The 20,423-nt window shown below is 40.0% G+C and overlaps 1 protein-coding gene and 1 long non-coding RNA gene across 4 annotated transcripts; one reads left to right on the top strand and one right to left on the bottom strand.

Moving 5' to 3' along the window:
• Positions 1-1,487: 1,487 nt before the first annotated feature.
• Positions 1,488-9,829, bottom strand: KLF4 (KLF transcription factor 4). 3 transcript variants are annotated; one of them, XM_061632922.1, is made up of 5 exons: positions 9,341-9,829; positions 9,054-9,174; positions 6,156-7,089; positions 5,898-6,062; positions 1,489-2,989 (listed from the first exon to the last, which is right to left on the bottom strand). In XM_061632922.1, the coding sequence occupies exons 1-5, from the start codon at positions 9,343-9,345 to the stop codon at positions 2,814-2,816; spliced, it is 1,401 nt and encodes a 466-aa protein (XP_061488906.1). In that variant the 5' UTR covers positions 9,346-9,829; the 3' UTR covers positions 1,489-2,813. The 3 variants fall into 3 exon arrangements, with proteins under 3 accessions (XP_061488885.1, XP_061488895.1, XP_061488906.1); XM_061632901.1 differs by having other exon boundaries at positions 1,488-2,989; positions 5,898-7,089; XM_061632911.1 differs by having other exon boundaries at positions 1,488-2,989; positions 5,898-7,086.
• Positions 9,830-10,927: 1,098 nt separating this feature from the next.
• LOC133381004 (uncharacterized) lies at positions 10,928-18,584 on the top strand. Its single transcript, XR_009761607.1, has 3 exons — positions 10,928-11,729; positions 12,935-13,030; positions 16,350-18,584. It is a non-coding gene; the product is annotated as an uncharacterized LOC133381004 (long non-coding RNA).
• Positions 18,585-20,423: the final 1,839 nt, after the last annotated feature.

Raw genomic sequence — 20,423 nt, 5'->3', positions numbered from 1 at the left:
TTAGAAATGGCTTTTTAATGGCAACATAGTGTGAGCCTGATCCCATGAAGAAGCAGTCTAAAATTAAAGTTCTTACTTGGGAGATAGCCTGACATAGTGACTATGAGACTGAGCTGTGGAACCAGGGAGAATCCATGCTGCAAACCTTCCCCTAAGTAGCCGCCTCAAGCAAACCAATATTTTTTGTTCTGCTCCCCATCAGCAAGATGGCAATACAGGCCTACTTTATAGGGTTATTGCTGAGGAGTGATATATCAAGCACTTTATTCAAAATACTAAGCAATATTATTAACTGGGAACCACCAGCCACCTTTGGCCAATTGATCTTATTTTCTGTTTATGCTATAATTACTATTTGGTTGGATTATCAGCAGTTAGAAACCCACTGAAGCATAGCTGACTCAGAGGTTTAACTAATTGTCTGGGTTATTTTAAGGGACTAACAAGAAGAAAAACATCAAACCAGCATTATCTAGAATATGTATTTTTAATAAAATGTAGACAGTGTTTGAAGACTTGGAATTTTTTAAACTTTGGTTTTTCTGATACATAAAAACCATCCGAGATAGTTAAGTCAGCTTCATATATTATTAGAATTATATTAAACAGAAGGCTGTTACCTGTGAATTTCTCAAGCACAACTGGCTGGGACCCTGGACCTGGTCCAGCAAGGCAGTATGCAATCTTTTGCAAGCCCAGATTCATCCTCATTAGTAACTTATCTGAAACGCTGAAATTAGAGGGGAAAGACGTAGCCCCTTTCCTAAGGCTAGATAACAGTGGTTAAACAGATTTATACCCTTAGCTTTTGAATGTTAACGTGGAAGGAAGGCTCACCGAGTTCTCTGGTGCTTACTTTTTGGTTAGTGTATGCTTAGAATTGCAAGCTGGAATAATTTACATTAGGAATAAGTTTCATTGAAATCAGTAGGAGTTGTCTGTTTTATTTAACAAAATTTATATACTGCTTGAGTATAAAGACCTCTATGGTGTTTGCAAAAACATTAAAATTATCCATAACATTAAAATGGTTGCCAATTAAAAATATTAAAACAGATCAACATCAATATATCTGGAAAGACTTGCTTAAATAGGAAAGTTTTAAGCAGGCACCAAAAGAAATACAGCAAAGGCACCTGCTTGGTGTCAGTGGACAGGGAGGTCCAAAGAGTAGGTGCTGCCACACAGCGTGGCACCTGTCACAGTGCCTGTTCTGCAGAGTGAAGTGCTTGGGTGGGCACATATGGGATAAGGCAGTCTCGCAAGTATATGAGCGAACATGCATAACACTGGAGTATAACAGAACTTTACTGATCTTTAAAACACTGATTTATAGCAGCTCTTTAATTGCAACAGTGTCAGCACCAAATATAAACTACCCATGCACGTAAAGTGTACCATATTTACATGATGCAAGATGGGAAGAACACTCAGATAAAATAGGTTTATTTAAAAGTTATTTTCAGCAAAATGAAAATGCAAAATACAAACTCTGACAAAATGTTCACTTTTCACTTCATAATTCATACAAATATACAAAATAGAAGTCTCCTTAAATTTATATTACATTTTTATTAAGTAAAGAACTATATAGAAAAAAACATTTGTTCTGCTTAAGGCATACTTGGGAATAAACCATTGTACAAATTATTGCACATTGAAACCACAGTGCATTACAGACTGTCTGCATAGAAGATTAAAAAGGAGAGACAAACACAAATAAACCAGGTATATAAACCTGACTTAGGTCATCATTAACTGTAGATCGGAAGACAAATGTATTTCCTTGTCAAATATGCAGCAGTTGAGAACTTTGGCTTTTTTTGGTACCTTAAGAACCAAAAGTCATTCAGCACCATGAAAATAGACTTTTAACCACAACTCTGTACCTGAATTTCTTCTTCCTTATTGGACATAGTTTAGTAATGGCTTTTTGGAAAGAAAAAGAAATTGCAAGACTACTACATGTTTACAATATTGCATTGAAAATCTTAAGGGAATTTGGGGTGAAGACAGATATAACAGTTAAAGAGAAGCTACCAGTGGATTTTTCAGCCATGGTGCGACCCAAGCTTTGCATTTTGCATGGCAGACATGCTGTGTGTCAAGTTAAATGGTGAGTTTTGGAGTCAGTTTTATACCTCTTCCACCACCCTTAAGTGATGCTGCTTTGCTTTATTAAAAAATTAAGTGTAAGATGTACCTTCACATGTTCACTTTTCTCCTTAAAAATGAAAGTTTTAAAACTGCTGCAAAGCTGCTCTAGGAATTTGGGTGGGGGGAAAAGAGAGAAGGTATCTTTAAAGTAATGAGCATTAGTGAAACCTTTTGCTACAATGTTGCACAAACATTTTTTTGGACTTCAACCTTGGCAAAGAAAAAAGTATTTGAATTGAATGTGATGAAGGAGCTGCCAAAGCAGCAGGCCCATTCCTCGATAATGTTACACCCATTTTCACCCATAGTCTCCCTACGATGTAATCTCCCATTCTTCCCTCCCTCAACAGTTTGTTTTAACCCTGATATCCTTGACTTCCAGTCAATCCTTGGCATTCTGTAGTCCAGAAATATTCAAGTTATTTTTTTTTTAAAAAATGGAATGATATAAGATCCAGTCATTGTCCCCCTTTTTAAAAAGTTCCATAATTTTTTTAAATTGTCCAATAATTTCCACATTTCTTTTTTTGAAAACTTCACTGGGATTCTTTGTAGTGCTTTAAGTGCAGTTCTCCCCTCTGATGGAAGACAGTCTTTTGTGCTGTCAAATACTGAATCTCTCATGGCAGTAAAGGAAAAAGTTCACTGTGTCCTCTTTAAAAGTGTCTCTTCATATGTAAGGCAAGGTGGTCAGACCTGGAAAATGCTCTGTCACACCTCTGGCACTGGAATGGACGGTGACCTGTGTGTTTTCTGTAGTGACGTGTGAGTTCATCAGAACGGGCAAATTTCCAGCCACAGCCTTCCCAGTCACAGTGATAGGGTTTCTCACCTTCAGAAATAAAGAGCCATATCAATTACTTCTGTATTCTGTGCAGAAACAGGAACAAGCATCATATGATCCAATACATTAAAAACTGTATTTATAATTTTTAATTATAATTGTAGGAATGGACTTTTTCTATGATTACTTTTCTCATTATAGCAACACATTAGCTGCTGGTGGAAAAAGTTAGGGGAAAAAACCTCATGTCAATTTATTTGGCTGGAGACAATGGGTATTTTTCAGAGTCTGAAGGTGGTGTGATAAGAAATAATTCCTATAGTATATGCACACCTGTTCCCCAATCATCCCTCTTCGCTAGTTCCTGTTTGATCAAGAACATTGGCATGAAAGAAATAGGCTTGTATATACTATAGCCACTGGTAGCTAGATAAGTGGCTAATAAAAACTACTTTTGGGTATGAAGCATGGAAACTTTTTTAAAAAATGGTTCTTTTTCTTGTAGATCACTAATGACTAGGCAATCAAAAATACTTATGGAGTAGTACTATTAACTGACTTGTTTACAAGCCTGATGTTCACTACAGGTAATGCCTATGTCATACCATCAATTCTCACAAGCTATCATTTCTTCCAAGCCTAAGTAAAATCGGGACACATCTAGAAACCAATGTCCAACAGACATTTTTTACTGATTTCTTGGCAATATATTCAATCATAACATATTCCTTTTCTTGATCTCTTCCTTGACTGCTTCCAAAATTAATGTTGCATGTAAGTATTCAGACTACAAAGGAAATCTGCATCCATTCAGTTAGAGGGAAAGCTAGTATACAGCCGGAGCAGTAACACGGGCTTAGTAATCATACTACTGTTACAACTTCACTTCCTAGGGAACTAAAGAAAATGATTGAAAGCTAATTGCTGTGCTCATCGTCAAGCATAATGGACACCTTCTGTAGTTTTAATCAAAACCAGAACATATAGATTAATGTCAATGACAGGTTTTCTGAATGTTCATTTTTCTAAGTAATCTGGAGATACTGAAATAGTTTTGTTTAATGTCTCTTAAACATGCACTTGCACTGCTGTCAATACCATAACTTTATGCTTGATGCACTGGCACTTCATCATGCTTCTATGCAAGTGGAAGAGCTGCTGAAATCAATGGAGCTGTTTTCCAGGTAATTATGTTGAAAACCAGGATGTTAGCTCCTTTAACACTTTACAAGGCAATCCCAAGCTTGCTTACTCAGAAGCAAGCCTGTCTTCAATGAAGTTACTCACAGGTATACCTCACTATGTGTGGTATTTAGTGCTAGCCAGACTCAGCAGACCCAGTGAAGTTAAAAGACATGACTAATTTAGGTTCATACTTTTATTTGTAACACCCTTCATAACATCATTTTTCTTAGATTCTAATCAGAAAGGATTTTCAAGTTATTGCAAATTTGTCAGACGTTTCATTGGAAAACATAAATGCTACCATTCCAAGAATGTTTACTTGAAATTAAGCTCCACTGAAAAAAAAAGAACTTTCTTCCACATAAACATGGTTTCAGAGTAAACTGATGATTAGCAAAATGTTATTTCATAGCAAAATGAACATATAAACCTCAGGAGCAAAAACCAAGTCAGTTTTTTATCACTTTATACGGCTGGCTGGAAAATCCAGAACTGGATGTTTTCCTAAGCTAATTAACCAAGTCTGTTGCTGACTGGCAGCCGTTTTTATACAACAGAATTGAAAAGAAATTTAAATACAACAGTTTGTGGGAGGGCTGCCTTGCTTCCACTGAAGTAAAACCAGTCTAAAATTAGATGTTGGTCTTCAAGATCACAGTCAATCAGCTAACATTTGTTGATTTAGAGCAAACTGAAATGAGACCAAGCTCTTAAACCAGAAGCAACAAGTCCAACAGCAAAATTAATGAATTATGGCTATTTGCAACATCCATTCCCTCAACAGAAACACCTGCATGGTATTATCAGCATAAACATGCTTAATTCACTGTGGACTTCTAAGTGCCTTGTAATTTACTAGCCACATGGCCAGAGCCAGGCAAGCAAAGCTTGCACATCTGCAAAACAATTCCATTGCCATGGCTGAGTCATTTAGAGCTATTCTATCAAACCCCTCCAATCTATAAGCTAAGCCATAATTTTAATAGGCTTTTGCTGCTTAAATTCTTATCTTGGATAGAGCCACCACCACATATCTTAATACACCACTGGAATGGAGCTGTTTCTTTTTTTAAATTGCTAATACAATTGATGTTTTAACTCGATACCACGAGGATGCACAAGGCAAAAGCTTCCCCCCAATGAATATGACTTGAAAGGGGGATTGCTGCTTGGGATGTGTACTCTCATTCCACTTTCACCTCTGTTAAACAGGTTTGGCAAGCTTTAATATTTAAAAACCTGCAAAACCTATTTAACCAAAGGTGAAAGTGTAAGAAAAGATATATGTGCACATGTACATGAGAATGATGACTCTCTCAAACTGCTTTCAGTTCTCTTTGGCTGGAGAGACAGTAATTAAAGGATGCGATTAAAAGCTCACAAGACACAGTGGGATACTTCTGAGTAAATGTGTAGGATGGCACTGCAAAGCAGTTAAAAGTAGTACGAAAGAGGCATCAGTGTCTATAAGGTACAGACTCCTTTTTGTGTGTGTCCCAATATCATATCATCCTCAAACAGGTTTTACAAGCTTTTGAAAGACTACACAAATTTCCAAACCAGTGTACAAAGTTAGACACTGTGGCAAATACACCATGGGCAATGGTAACTTTGTTATACCATTCTCAACTGTCTAGAAAACGTATCTGCTTTCAGCCTTATATACATCATCTGACTTGGGGGGTGGTGGTGGATGTGCAAACCCCTTGTTTACAGAGATAAGGGTCATAATGGATGCCTGGGACCTCAGTAGTACAATAATGTGCATTACCTGTATGGGTCCGAAGGTGCGCTTTGAGGTGTGAGCTTTTTGTGTATGTTTTACCACAACCTGCATAGTCACACGTGTGTGTAGCCGTCCTTTTCCTGGGCCATGACCTCCGTCCCCTCTTTGGTTTGGTCTCTTCAGAGAGGCAGCTTCCAGAAGGCATCAATTCTAGAGGTGAAGAGGGCGGAGTCAGCACCATCCCTTGTACCAAGCGAGGCATACTTAAAGGCTCTCCAAAAACATTTAGATAGTAAGACTGACCTTGATACTGGAGCGCGCTTGGTGGCAGCTGCTCTGGAAGAAAAGGCGGGTATCCTGGGCCAGGGTGGTAGCCTGGAGGAAGTGGCAGAGCTGTGTGGCTTAAGCCCTGTGGGGAAGAGTGGCAGTCTCTGCTGTTCATCAGCTCCTCTGGAGTCAAGGGAGGGTTAGTCCTGCTAGGCAGTGGATGCCCCAAGGGAAAATCATGCTGCTGTGCCCTTTGAGTATTCCCATGGGATTGGCCAATGGTACAAGAAGGGGCAGCCTCCTGCTTGATTTTTTGGCACATCCTGGGCACGTGGTTATAAATAGGAGGCTGCACAGGTCCATCTGTGCAAGGGGAAGCTGCAGCAGCTGGGTTGTTCTTGCTGCTAACACTGATGTGGTTGTTGTATTCCCCCATGTTCACTGTGGCTTTCACCACAAATTTCCCATGCAGGCTGCCCAGTGGGGGTGGCTGCTGTTGCTGCTGCTGCATATAAACAGGGTCCAAATCTGGCCTCATCAGCTCAGCTACAAATCCACCTGAAGGGGACACATCATTGATGTCAGCCAGGTTGAATGGGGCAGCCGGGGCCTGTTCCCTGTTGTATATCATAGCCCCCCCTCCTCCAGTGTGATCCCCCCTTTGCAGTTGGTAGGTGAAGTCGCAAGTGGTCACTGATGGGCAGCTGCTGCTAGTAACGGACGGCGAGGAGCCAGGACCGGAGCTCACAACGGCTGCTGCAGCAGCCGTGGGCTGCTCCTGGGGCATCAGGGAGTTGGATAAGATGAAGTCAAAGTCCAGAAGCTCATTCAACTCCTCTGTCTCCCGCCTTGACATAGTCCCACTGCTGCTGCTTGTGGTGGTGTTTTCCAGCTCAGAAGAGAGGTCGTAAGGCCGTCCTGTTAGCACAGGGGGGATTCGCTTGAGGTGAGACAGCTCCTCCCGCCACTTCTGTGGGCAGCAAAAAAAGATAAAACAGCATTGGTAAAGAGGTACATCTTGCTGGACAAAACAGTTGCTAGAGAAAGCACACCAAACTTGCAAGTTCCACAAAGCACTAGTTAAATCCACCCCAAACAGGGAGAAGTCATTTGCAGCCATCCTTTGGGACATGCTAATTGAGTTGGCCATGCCACAACACAATGGGGGCAGTCCTCTGCTGATTAAAATGAACCTCTGAATTCATTCAAGGCAGTGGTCGTATGTCTCAATGAAATCAACCACACAATTGCAGGACTATGAAACTAAACCCTGAAATTGTGAGTCAAGTCCCTATTTTATCTTTCTTTGAAAATACTGACTTAAATAATGCACTGTGGGGGGAATAAGTTAGGAGTCTTTTGATTTCTGGTATATGTGCTTTTAGGGCAAACTGTAAGGAATTGTCAAGTCATTACATGTTCCAGATAACTTTCAGTTTGCTTCTCCATTTTGTATTATGTGATTTTTAGGAAGGGGGACACTAACATTAATTTATGGGTTTAAAAAATTGTCAGGATTTTATCTGTAAAACCTAAAGTTGTAAGATTTAAATGACATTAATTTTCAAGCCACTGAACTTTTGAAATGTCTGTTTAAAATCTCTCCACTAAAAAAGTCACAAGCAATCTTGTCCGCTGGGTTATAGATCCAGTTGTTATGTAGCCTTTCTACATAAGTTTATGTATAATCTGACATAGACCTTTATTGCCAAGTTACATTTGCCTACTTATAATTAAAGCAATACTCTAGATACCTCTGGGACATGATGATACATGACTGAAAAAAGAGAAGGTATCGTGTGGATTTCTGATGTAAAGAACCATATAGAAATTAATACAAATGAATAGGTTTTGAAATAGCTGCACATACAATTTTAATGCATCAGATTGCCTGCATTTGATATTAAACACATGTAAGCGTTTTCTAAAGCTGCATGCATTATACAATAGCAGTTGTAGGTACAAGCCATCAGCTTGAGAAGAGAAAATGAAAAATTAACCTAGGCACATGAGTAGGTGTGCATATTTCCAAAGGCTGCCTATGTATTAAACATATGAATCCACACCCATGATTTTGGTTTGTGATACGCTGCACATTTCAGCTTCTTATTTACTACATCGCATTCACTCTTGTAATATCAGATCTTTCTTTCCCTGTTTCCCTCCTTCCACTCCCCCCCCATTACTGGCTGAACTTCAGGAGGTGGCTACGCCCATGTAGAAGGTAGACTGTTTCCCCAAATTTTGTCAACCTGATCCACCCAATTTCAAGGGTTCAAGGAACAGCAGAGAAAAGTGTGTGTCAGAGAGAGGAGGAGTGATTTTTTTTAAAGGTGAGGATCACATCTCTGCAGTTGCAGCCAGAACATACCTTTGCATTACAAGAGCCCCCCCCCTTATATATATAAATGATTCTAAAGGATGGAACACCTCCCTTTTGTTTTCTAAACTCCCTTGTTTTCTAATGCAAGTACCCAAATAGGATCAGGAAGTACTTGTCATAAAAAAGATCTCATTCAAACTGTTCAAACCTGATCGCTTTCCACATTCCATGTTATTACGGGAATCTTTCTCTTCCATCTTCTGACCCTTCATAATCATTATCCCCCACCAAAAAAAAGCACCACGTGCTTTATTATTATTTTTAAATGGTATAGGAGTTCACCTCTGGGTAGAAACACCACCCACTAATCTCGAATCCGGTTCCCCCAGTACATGAGCTGGGGGAATCCTTTCTAGTTTCTCCTCGGTGGAAGAAATGCACTCTACACCTGTGTTCAAGGTCATTTTCCTCTTATTCTTATATCCCGTGCCCCGTTAAAAAAAAAGCTGGTGCTGGTGCTGAGGCCGAGTCCCCCCCCCCCATAAGTGTACTCCAGTGCAGCCTTCGCACGCAACAGCCCTGCGCGGCTGTCTACACGGGCGGGTACTCACGTTATTGGCACCTGCTTGCCTCAAGACTTTCTCCCTGCCGGCCGTACCCGCTGCGAAGGTGGAGATGGAAGGGAGGAGGGTGCCGCTGAGTGCCATGTCAAACTCGCCGTGGGGCGGCTGCCTGCAAAAATGTCAGAGGAGGAGAGTGAAACAAACCGACGAAGGCATGAAGCCCTGGATTCGTCCAGAAGACAAAATATCCGCTTTCGATTTGGCGCGCTGAAGGATTAGATCCGAGTATCCTCGAAGGAAAAAAGGAAAGGAAAGGAAAAGGGACCGTCACCCACCTCATTCACGTGCCAAGGGCCGGTGCTTGGTCGGAGGTCGCGGAAGAAAAGACGGCAACCCGAAGAACAAAATTACATGGACATTTATATGTATCGATTATTTCACATGTACATGTATATATCACAACGGAATATTAACTTTGTCCTCTGGATGGAAAATTGGAGGGTGACTTGGAGCTACTCCTACTAAGAGGAGCAGCCCCGCCACGGAGCAGGAGCAGCGGCAGCAACAACCGCTTCACGAGTCGGCAGCGGCGTCAGGAGCGGCAGCAGCAGCTGGAAGGCGCGAAACAATTCCTGGGGATTCCCTGCTCGCGCCGCTGCCATGAGGGGAGTTCTGGATTCTCCCACAGCCGCCGTGCGTCCCTGGCTGGCAGGCTAACTGGCGGGCGGGCGGGGCTGGCGCTCCCGCTCTCTCACGCTCAGGCTCGCAACCTTCCCCGCCCTTTCGCCGACCGCGTCTGCCCACGTCGCTCGAACCGTCTCGCTTTTCCGAACTGTCAAGCCGCGCGCCCGCTGCCTCCTCACTTATAACCTTCATCTTGCCCCGCCCCGCCTCCCAGGGAGCCCCGCCCACCTGCGGGGGCTCGGGATGCCGTCGCCGTGACAACGGGGAAACAACAAACTTGACTCTCCAACACGTGGGGGGGTGAGGAAGAAGGTGGAGAGAGAGAAACCAGGGATGGGCCGTGACGTCAGCAGAGCAGCTGGTTGGCAGCTCTCGCCCAGCGTTGACGCCAGCGAGGAGGAGCCCGCGAGGCAGTCCAGAGTCGTCGCTCTCGCCGTCGATCTCGTCCTTCTCTCTCGTCCTTCTCTCTGTTTTCAGCTGTTGTGCGTAACCGGGCAGCGCCCAGGCCACTCGCACACCTGAGGGCTGGGGCTGCTCTTGAAGGGGAAGAATAGGGGGTGGGGGGAAGCAGTGAGGGAGGTCCCCATGGAAGAAAGGACGGCTCAGAGCTTCAGTTTGTGCCCCCCCTCCGCGTCAGAGCTGGAGCCTGTCTTCACGGAAGAGCCACTAGACAAAAATACTTCTGTTCAAGGCGATGGTAACCAGCCTCTGAATACTGCTTACCATGAAAACCCTATTCATAGGGGCGCCATAAGTTGGGATCGACTTGAAGGCAGTCCATTTTCATGTATAGAATGTATTTCCCTCACTCCTGAAAATCAAACTACCTATGACGTTTTGTGTGATTTTAAAAAAATCAATTTTAGAGGACGGTCCCAAGAGTGCAAAGATAAATAATTTTTGTACTCTTGGGCGCCTCCTCAGAAATGTAGATCGTCCCTTTAGTGGGGGAATTTTTGGTTGGAGCTGTGACAGGAAGAGAAAGCGTGAAAGGGCTCCTCCTCCCTCTCCCGTCCCCATCTCGAGGCTACTATTTACAGAACAGCAACCAAAAATGCATCTTAATTGCATTCACATAATTAAGGCTGTGGCTAGCTCGGCAGGAGTAACTATCCCAGCCAGACCTATATGCCACCCATCTTGGATTAGAGGGAAGTGCTTCCAGTCCAAAGGACACTGCTTCCAGGCAGGCATAAGCCTTGGCACCTGCTAGACTAATAACTAGGATGGGACAAATGTTTGTATCCTTCCTCCCAAAAGTTACAGGGTGAAACATACATGATTATCCCATTTTGCCCTCACAACCATGGGGTGTGTGGGTGCGCGCCTGTATGGAGTCCAGCTGAAACATTTGCACAGGCTCACTCAAGGTGGTTCATAGCCCAGTAGGTATATGAAGTCAAACTTCCCTAATTCAACACCAACAGTCACTCCCCTGCCACCCCAGTTAATTAAGAAATGTTTATATTGCTTGGACTTGCCCCTAGAGCCTGTCTTCAGGGAAGAGATGTTAGACAAAAGTACTTCGGTTCACGTATAGAATGTATTTCCCTCACCCCTAAAAGTTGCCCTATTGGTTTTCTTTATGTATTTCCAACTTTTGGGTTTAAGCAGTGCACCCATGATGTTGGGTTCAGGTTATTTTATTCTTAATATGCTAGAATGTGTGGGACCCCATAATGACTTGCCATACTACGCAACCTCCTTGAATAAAGTGCTGCCAGGATTGGAAACCATTTTGGACAAACCCAGTAATATGGGGCAAAGCATGTAGTGAGTGTTTGGACCAAGTAACAGAATTATGGTTTTGCTCTGTATTCAATGTCTATTTCAGATTAGCTGTAAGTGATGATAGAGTTGCCACATTAGCTCACTTTGCTTTTCATGTAGTATAGCAGTTCCTCAAATTTCTTCGCAACTCAGATAATTTTAGATGGCTTTAGGAAATCCTGTTCTTGGATTGTGATGTACTTAGAACACTGGAACTGAAGAGATCCCTGAGTTGGAATTTTTTAGTCTGTGACCACTATCTGCATATAGGTAAGCGTCTGCCTAATGTTTGCACATTTAATTGTGGCAACACAGTCTAGTAGAGTAAACGTTCCCTGTTCAAAGATCAATATCAGTCCAGGCTAGATTTTGCTAGTGATGATATGAGGACAAGGATGGAAGAGCAGGAAAGTAAAAGTGAGTTGAAAGTGAGGGGCAGGAAAGGAAAACAATGTTAGATGGATGCAGAGGGATGAAAGAAAAGAGAGGATTTTTTCCTATGATGAAGTTACAATCATTTCAGACCATTTGTGTTTACAAGCTCAGATGTGCCACTTAATTGCAACTAGTAGTCCTGTCCCTACTTTAGTTGTTGAAAGGCAAAAGGAACATTTTGTTTTTTCTCTAGCTGTCAACCACTTCATTATTTCATGAGGAGAGTCTTGTCTTTGCTTCCTAAACAGACAGTATTAATATATGTTCCTCCAATAATATGTATGGTTAGAATATACTGCTCCATCTGCCTTTAAAAGCTTGGATTGACATGATTCTTATATTTTATAACTGCTTAATAGGATCTAAACTATAAGAGTAGCATTGTTTGGAATATAACTAGCTTCACTTTACTGCACTGGAATTATTATTATATTTCTTTATGTAGCCTTTGTACATGATCCAAAGCATACTTATGTGGACCTAAGCTGCAACCCTGAATACACACATGCACAATGGGCTTTCTTCTGAATAGACTGGTGTAGGATTGCTGTGTAAATTTAGTTGAAGTATATTGTTAAAGACCCTATTCATACTTGGAAGACATATTTGGAGAGTGTAAGTTTATAGAATGTAGAAATGGATTTTATAGGTTCCTCAAAATTAAGTACAATAATCTGTACCATGATAAAGGAAATAATTGTTTCCTGTCCTGCACAAGTATCTTATACAGCTGTATTAGTATTTTTGCTGCCCCAGACTGCATCTGTTATTTTTCTTAGTTGAATTTTAGTGTGTCTGAAAATGTCATAATTGTTAATTACTAACCACACTAAGGAACTGGGTTGTGGATGTCCTCTAAATGCTTTAACTTGGATTCCTGCATTGAGCAGGGGGTTGGACTTGATGGCTTTATAGGCCGTTCCAACTCTATGATTATATGACATTTGAGTTCATAAAATTAATTCAAATTGGGTAGAAGATTCTGAACCAGTGCTTCTCTCTCTGTGGAAATGGGGCTGAACTTCCCTTTTTTTCTGTAGAATTCTGCTGCCTTTTCACCCAAACGCATACTGAAATTATAGTGAGAGAACTAGGAAAATAATCAGCAATACTGAGTCCATGCAGTCATATGTCAGGTAGGATGTTTTTAGTCTGGTACTGGAGATGATTTAGTTTTGTAAAAATACTTTAAAAAAAAAAAAAAGGAAGCTGAATTCTGGCCATGCAGCAATAGATATGAAATGTATTATTATTATTATTATTATTATTATTATTATTATTATTATTATTAAACAATATCCTGCCCTTCTTCCTAGTAGGAGCTCAGGTATGTGTGTGTGGGAGATCAGAATGATAGGACAATAATTCTTATCAATTGTTAGTATAATTTTTTTTTACTGCAGTCCTCTATGTATTTACCTAAGACTAAACCCAATTGAACCCAGTGGAATTTATTTCCAAGTCAGCCATCCATAGGGTCACATTATTAGGAACATTAAAAAGCCCCAAACAAGAAGTTACTCCCATTATTATATGACAAGTTACACGATATTGGAAATAAAAAAATGGGACTGAGGTAACATACATATGATAGCTAGCCAGACTTTCTGTGTAAAACAGGTATTTTTTAAAGCACTTTAGCCTAGAATTTCTTGCCCTGTGTCCATGGCAAGCAGTTTCTTCTTTTTGGATAATGTAGCAAGGAAGCATTAAGTCAGAGCACATTGTATAATGCTTTGGTACATGATCTTAAACAAGTTTACTCAGAAGTAAATTTCACTGAATTCAATGGGACTTCTAAGTAACCATGTTTAGAAGTGGAGCTCTGAATTTATTTATTTATTTATTACATTTATATCCCGCCCCATAGCCAAAGCTCTCTGGACGGTTTACAAAAATGCTTATTTTAGTAACAGAATTCCTTCATTTCTTTCATAACCAGGCATAGCTAACTGGTATCCCATGAATCACATTTGCCTCTCTTCCTCACTCCCCCCCCCATTTTATTTGGGCCCTTCTAATCAGGTTTGGTAAAAGTTTGCCCAGTTTCACTTACACAGATTTTTTTTTAAGATGTCAGGAATAGAGAGAGTTCACACGTCAGTGTTAGATCTCTCTTGGAATTTGTCTCAGCTATATCTAAGCTCTATAACAGTTAAGCCCTTTACCACTGGATGACATCAACTTTATGATCATCATGAATCTTGACCATATGTGAGAAGGGTCAGTTTGTGTTGTAAAATGCACTTTCAGCCCACTTTATGGAAAATAAGATAGACTCCAAGAATACAGAATATAGCTGCCCGTTATAGAAGTATGAGATTACTAGATGTATAAACATGTAGCTTCTAGGAGAAGTGTAAATGTACTTTTTTTTTTTGCTTTTCATATTATAAAATGATTTTTTCTCAGCTTCAGATTTTTGCAAGAATGAGGGTTGGCCTTATAAATCATCTTTGAGGCTGGCCAGATATTTAAAGGTTATGAACCTCCCTTTTCGTAATCTATTATTTCCAAACAGGTTAATCTGGGGGAGTTAAGTTCTGCTCTGTATAATTTATAAACATGAGGGTGAGTAACCTTTGATGACTAAATTAAACCATGAAATAATAAAATACTCAGCTTTCGTTCAACAAACTGGCATTTCAAGTTTCACCATTTTAATAGTTAATATCTCTGGCCACTGAGAATGGAGATGTTTCTGTGCAAAGGTGATTTGTCGACAGAAGATATGGTGAGAACCATAAAAACAAAATAATTAATGTGGAACCCTGACGGTTTTTTTAAAAAAAAAACTTTCCTCCTTTTATTAAGGATTTGCCTTCAAGTCTGAGATGATAACCTTTACATTTTACTATATATAGTAGTTTTAGGGTGCGAGGTCAGCAGTTTTCCATGAGCTGCTACTTAAAATTGTTCACAAAGGTAGCAAAGGCTGAAAACAGAGGGCTAAGAGAGTAGCTCCTCCATTCAAAATCCTGAGACTGCTCTTCATTAAAACAAAACAGAACAGAGCTTAATGTCATTTACAAGTATGATATAGCATGCCCATGGGTTGAGACTGATAAGTGGATAGGGTATGATTTCAACAGTGAGTGTTGCAGACAATATGAGGAAAACAGTGTGCAAAGAGAAGAAATAGCAGGTGGGATGGGCATGAAATGGAAATGGACTGCCTTCAAGTCGATCCCGACTTATGGCTACCCTATGCATAGGGTTTTCAGGGTAAGTTATATTCAGAGGGGGTTTACCATTGCCTCCCTCTGAGGCTAGTCCTCCCCAGCTGGCTAGAGCCTGCTCAGCTTGCCACAGCTGCACAAGCCAGCCCCTTCCTTGTCCGCAACTACCAGCTGGGGGGCAACTTGTCTCCTTGGGACTATGCAGCTTGCCCACGGCTGCACAGGTGGCAGGGCACGTAACCCCTGAGCCACTCACTGTGGGGGTGATCTTTAGCTGGCCCTTTACACCCAGGAGACACGAGTGGGGGTTTGAACTCACAGACGCTGGACTCCCAGCCAGGCTCTCCTCCCCACTGTGCTATACCAGCTGGGCATGGGGCCAAACAAAGGCAAAGTTCTTTTGATAGACAATTTTAATAGAAAGTCTAGGAACCAATTAGTTAAAACAGATATTTGCTCAATGCCAGGTGTTAGTGCTAGGGGACAAGATGATACAACAGCTTATCTTCCTGTTTAGTTTCTGTGAAACAAGCTTGAGTTTCAAACTGAGAATTTGAACTTAATTTTGATCAGCAAAATTCTTATGCATTAACTACTAGTCTATTCAAACTTGGGGGGGGGGAGAAGAAGTTGGCTATAGAGACAAGTGAAAATGAGGTTTGGGACTGATAGTTTTATTGCAAAGTAAGCATTGTGTTTAATGCTAATTGAATAGATGCAGTTCTTTTTGGGGAGGAGTTTTACTAATTCACAGTTACAGCATTATACTTCTCTTCACCTGGAAAGAGAGCTATATAGTTTTTTATAATTACTTCTGTGTAAGTTCTTTTAATTACTCAAACCTAATTGCTTTGGCATTAATAAAAATAGTGTTGGATACAAAGACTACAATTCTATACACACTTGGGGATAACTTCCATTGATTTCAGTATAATTTAACTCCCAGCTGCTAAAGGATTATAGTCCAAAGTACCTGGTTGGGATTATTATTTATGGCATCTATATGTTCCTATTAATAAAATGGAGAAATGCATGTGATTACAACATAGTTTTTAAATTGACAGTGTCCTTAATCCAGTCCTTATATGAATGTGCTTGTTGGGCTATCCTAACCTTTCCCTATAACATTCACTCATCCACTCAAGTCAAAACATGTGCATTTGTGACTCAATAAGAAGTTAACTTTGGGTCATTGTGAACTATTGAAAAAACAGTATATAATTTATATTGCAGTTTTGATAGAAAATAACACATGCCTTCTTTCTGTAATACCTAGGTGAAATCCTGTCTGGGAGCATCTCGAAGGCTACATTTTACCTCTTCCACAAATAAACTCTGGTGTCTTTTTATCAAATAATAGGCATGAAAGCTTCCTATATTATTTGTTTATTAAAATAATTTATATATTTTATTTTATTTATTTAATAAAAGAATGTATATACTACTTTTTAGATAAAAATACTAAGGTGGTTCACATAAAATTACAATAAAAATACCATAAAAACAAATCAATTAATCAATAACAATGTATCAGTCACAGTAACTAAAGGACACTTAGAACCAGCAGTAGTAGTCAGGAAAACACCTGGGACAGGCTGGCTGATGGGCAGCTGGTATAGCAATGGATGGTAACTTTTGGGTCATGGCTAGGATGACTAGGCTGGGGTCAGCATTGTTGGATACCTGTCAAGGCCCATGCCCCAATAAGGGGCCCACTGCCAATCCCTAGAGTTTCCTGGGGCTCCTCATTCTTGTTGTTGCTGACTCTCTGAATGAGCAAGCAGTGAAAGGAGTGAAGAGAAGGAACATTAGCTCCTATATGCCTTGTCCTCTCCCTCTGGATGGTTGTGTACATTGAACCCAGACAGAGTGGTAAGCAAATTGGAAGTGGCAATAGTGGTAGGGAGGAGGCAAGTGTACTCAGGGAGGAGGGCCCACTGAGAGCACCTTGCCCTCCAAATCCTGGAGTTATCACTGAGGGTGACTAGAAGACAATGAGGTTCCTGTACTTTTTATAGTTGTCTAGAAGATAGTTGTCCCCTTCTGCATTTGTCCATTCTAGTCATGTGGTATGTTGTGGGCTTGCAAGGCAAGAGTTGTTGTAATTATTATTATTAATTGAATTTATATCCCACCCTTCCTCCCGAAAGAGTGCAGGGCAGCAAACATAAAACAATTTAACAAGAAAAATGTACTAAAAACAGTTAAAAACATTCCAAAGCACAATTACAATTGAAAACATTCTAAAACACAGTTAAAACGTTGTAAAACACAGCTTGGAAACATTATTTCATCAGTGATCTTTAGGAGTATGTTTAAAAGCACACCAGCAAAAATGTATTAAAAAAAATATGGTTGGCAGTCTTGTACCATTTAATCCCTCAATTATGGTTGGCAGTCTTGTACCATTTAATTGTACCATTGTAATTCTGCAAACACAGAAGTAATATATCTGGTGGCATAGCAGTGGCACAATAACTGGTATACCATTTATTTTTACTTATTTGTGGTCCAGTAGGCCTAAATCAGTAATAAGGATTTGACCCTTCACTTGAAAATAGATTTGATTGATCAAATGCTCCACTGGAATCAGTGGGTGTAGTGTCAAGCATATCATTTAGTACTGAAGGACAGTATTGCATCAATTTTAAAAAAAGTTCCTGCACTTTGTCTATACCTGTGTTCTCTTACCAGCTAAATCGTCTGCTGTTGCATTTCCTGTTGTCACAATGAGTGGTTTTCTTAGGGTAGATTAGCAGTTAGCTTGTAAGGAAAGTTTAGTCTTGGGGAAAGGAATGAAACAAAAATTGGCATTTGAAGGAAGATTTGGATAGGTGATGTTTGGTGGTGGGGAATTTCCATGCCATAGTTTGGCTTGAAAAACACTGAATCCACTTACGTTGATGCATTTCCTAAGCATGTGATTTCTTCTGATCTGATTTGAGAATGTAACTTAATCCACTTGTTTGTTCATGATAGCATCAACTTGATAGAATTAAAGGAAAATTCTGGAAGAATAAATGTACAATCTCATTTGGCAACAAACTACTTCAGAGATACACGATGGTGGGTCGCTATTATAGCTTAGCCAACTAACTAGGTGCCACAGGACCTTTGCCTTCTCTACAGGGTTAGGAATCACAATTGACACATGTTATTGAAAGTGTGTTTCTGGCATTTAAAGAAGTTATAAAACTTGTATTGGGGGCAGAGTCCATTGATATGTTATGTAGCGTTATGAACAGTAAGCAAGTACATTTATTTATATTGTCCATAATACTGTGTACTTCCCCCACATACATGACTCTCATATTATAGCAGTAATGTGAATGGAAAATTATTCAAGACTCAGTCCAACTGCTGCTAGTGTCTCAAAGGCCACAGTGCTAGGCAAACTAAGTGAGTCTCAGTGGGACTTAATTTCTGAATAAATATTAATAGAGTTGGGTTGTAATGCTACAATCCTAAGTGTATTTAAACACAAGTTTCATTGAAATCAAGGGATTAGCTTCTGAGTTAGCATGGACTGATTAGGATAAATCTGTAGTTCATTATATTATTTGAATTTAAAATTGAAAATTTTTAATTATGTTTTATTGTGTATTGTATTTACATCCATTTGTATTTTAACCTGTTTTATTATGCTGTACACCGCCCTGGGAGCTTATTGCTATAGGGCGGTCTAAAAATGTAATAAAATAAATAAATAAATAAATAAATATATTATGTGGTGGACATTTATAGCTTTATCTTCTTTGACAAGTTACTATCCTAATTTAACAGCCCCACCACATATACTAGAAATGGCATGCTTGACAGAGATGGAAGAATGGGGGCTCACAATGTCTACACTATTTTATTCCTGAACATTATGTATCTGGGATTGAAGTTGTTTGATTTCTGGATAAGATGGGATCTATTTATTTATTTAAAATCTATTTATTCTGCCCTTCAATGAAACTCCCAGGGCATTTTACTACAAAGTTAATAGGAACAAAAAACATAACAATAAATATAAAACTAACAAAAAATCTAACAGAGAGAATGACAGAGAGCGACAGCTAAAAGCAATCATGAAATTCAGCAGAACTGGGGGAAAAAAGCAGAAGCTACATTCAGCATACATTAGAAGATAAAAAGCCCAGACAAATTAAAGAAAAGCCTTTCCTGGCACCAAAATGACAGCAAAGATACCTCCAGACCAGCCTCTGGGAAGAACATTCCATACATGGTGTGCCCTGACTAAATATGCTATGTCTTTGATTACCATCTACCTAAGCAGGGGACATGGTGGAGGACCTCTAGAGATGACGGCAAATTAAGGCAAGATTTGGTTCATGTACTGTTACGGCCAAGCTAAATGTGATTGCATTTAGTATATCTGTATTTTCTTTAAAATAGCAGCCACAGAGAATGGGGATAGAGATACAGTTACTGTTCTGCCGGTTCCAGTGCGTCTCCACCTCTCTGTTCTGAAATGGGGACACACGATGCTAGTTATACCCCACCCTTTTTTACTTTAAAACCTGTTGGGATCAGCTTGAGTGTTTGTTTTTTAAATTCAGCTTCAAACAGATTTTGCAACTGATTGGCAGATCAACCCTTTGCCCCTCCAGGTGTAGCCAATGAAACACTTTGCTGTAGGTGACTAGTGTGCTCACAGCCTTGGACCACGGTACATGGGAACTGGGGATTTAACACTTTTCTCCTGCATTACAGTCCCAACAAAAATAGTTCATCTTGAGCTGCAATTGGTGTTGCTTTTTCTGAACTCAACAGAAGCAAGCCAGTAAGGATGCAAAGTTTGGTGCACATTTGTTACAATATTATATTACTATCCAGCTCAAAAAAGTAATGTATTTATTCTTTTACACATATTTTACTGTAATTATTTATTAAACTGAATAGGAATTAACAATGTAGTCTTAAGGTATATATTTAAATGCAAACAAGTCCCACTGTTTTTAATGGGAGTCTTGTATGCAAGTATGTTTAGAAGAGGGACCTTGGTCTCCATAATAAAAGATGGAGGAGTGAATTGATGTTTCCTGTTCTGAAAGTAAATATTTTGCTTCAAGAGTTTGCCTTAAATGTCTCCAGCTTTGCTTTGGCATTTATGTAGCAGCAGGAGACCATTATCCTATGATAACATTCTCTTGCACAGACATGATAGATTAATTAGAGCAGTATGGAAACAACTTTCGTATCTTTGACATAGGTCTACATAGTGAGTCATTGATACTATAACGAAAGACAGATTTTTGGCATCATAATTTACAGTAGGACAAAGATTTGGGAATATAAAATTATCTTCCACTTGAATGGCAGTCTTCCAGGTAGGGGCAGCTAC

The sequence above is a fragment of the Rhineura floridana genome, chromosome 1 (genome assembly GCF_030035675.1).
Source record: "Rhineura floridana isolate rRhiFlo1 chromosome 1, rRhiFlo1.hap2, whole genome shotgun sequence".
Classification (NCBI taxonomy): Eukaryota; Metazoa; Chordata; class Lepidosauria; order Squamata; family Rhineuridae; genus Rhineura; species Rhineura floridana.
The sequence above is the reverse complement of the archived record's forward strand: the minus strand, read 5'-3'. Positions and strand labels throughout refer to the sequence as shown.

Bases quoted from the DNA above. Each gene is read 5' to 3' on its own strand.
- KLF4 (XM_061632901.1), bottom strand. The intron at 7,090-9,053 runs GTGAGTACCCGC...TGCTGCCCACAG, and splicing joins GGCAAGCAGGTGCCAATAAC to AAGTGGCGGGAGGAGCTGTC. The intron at 2,990-5,897 runs GTAATGCACATT...TTATTTCTGAAG, and splicing joins GCACCTTCGGACCCATACAG to GTGAGAAACCCTATCACTGT.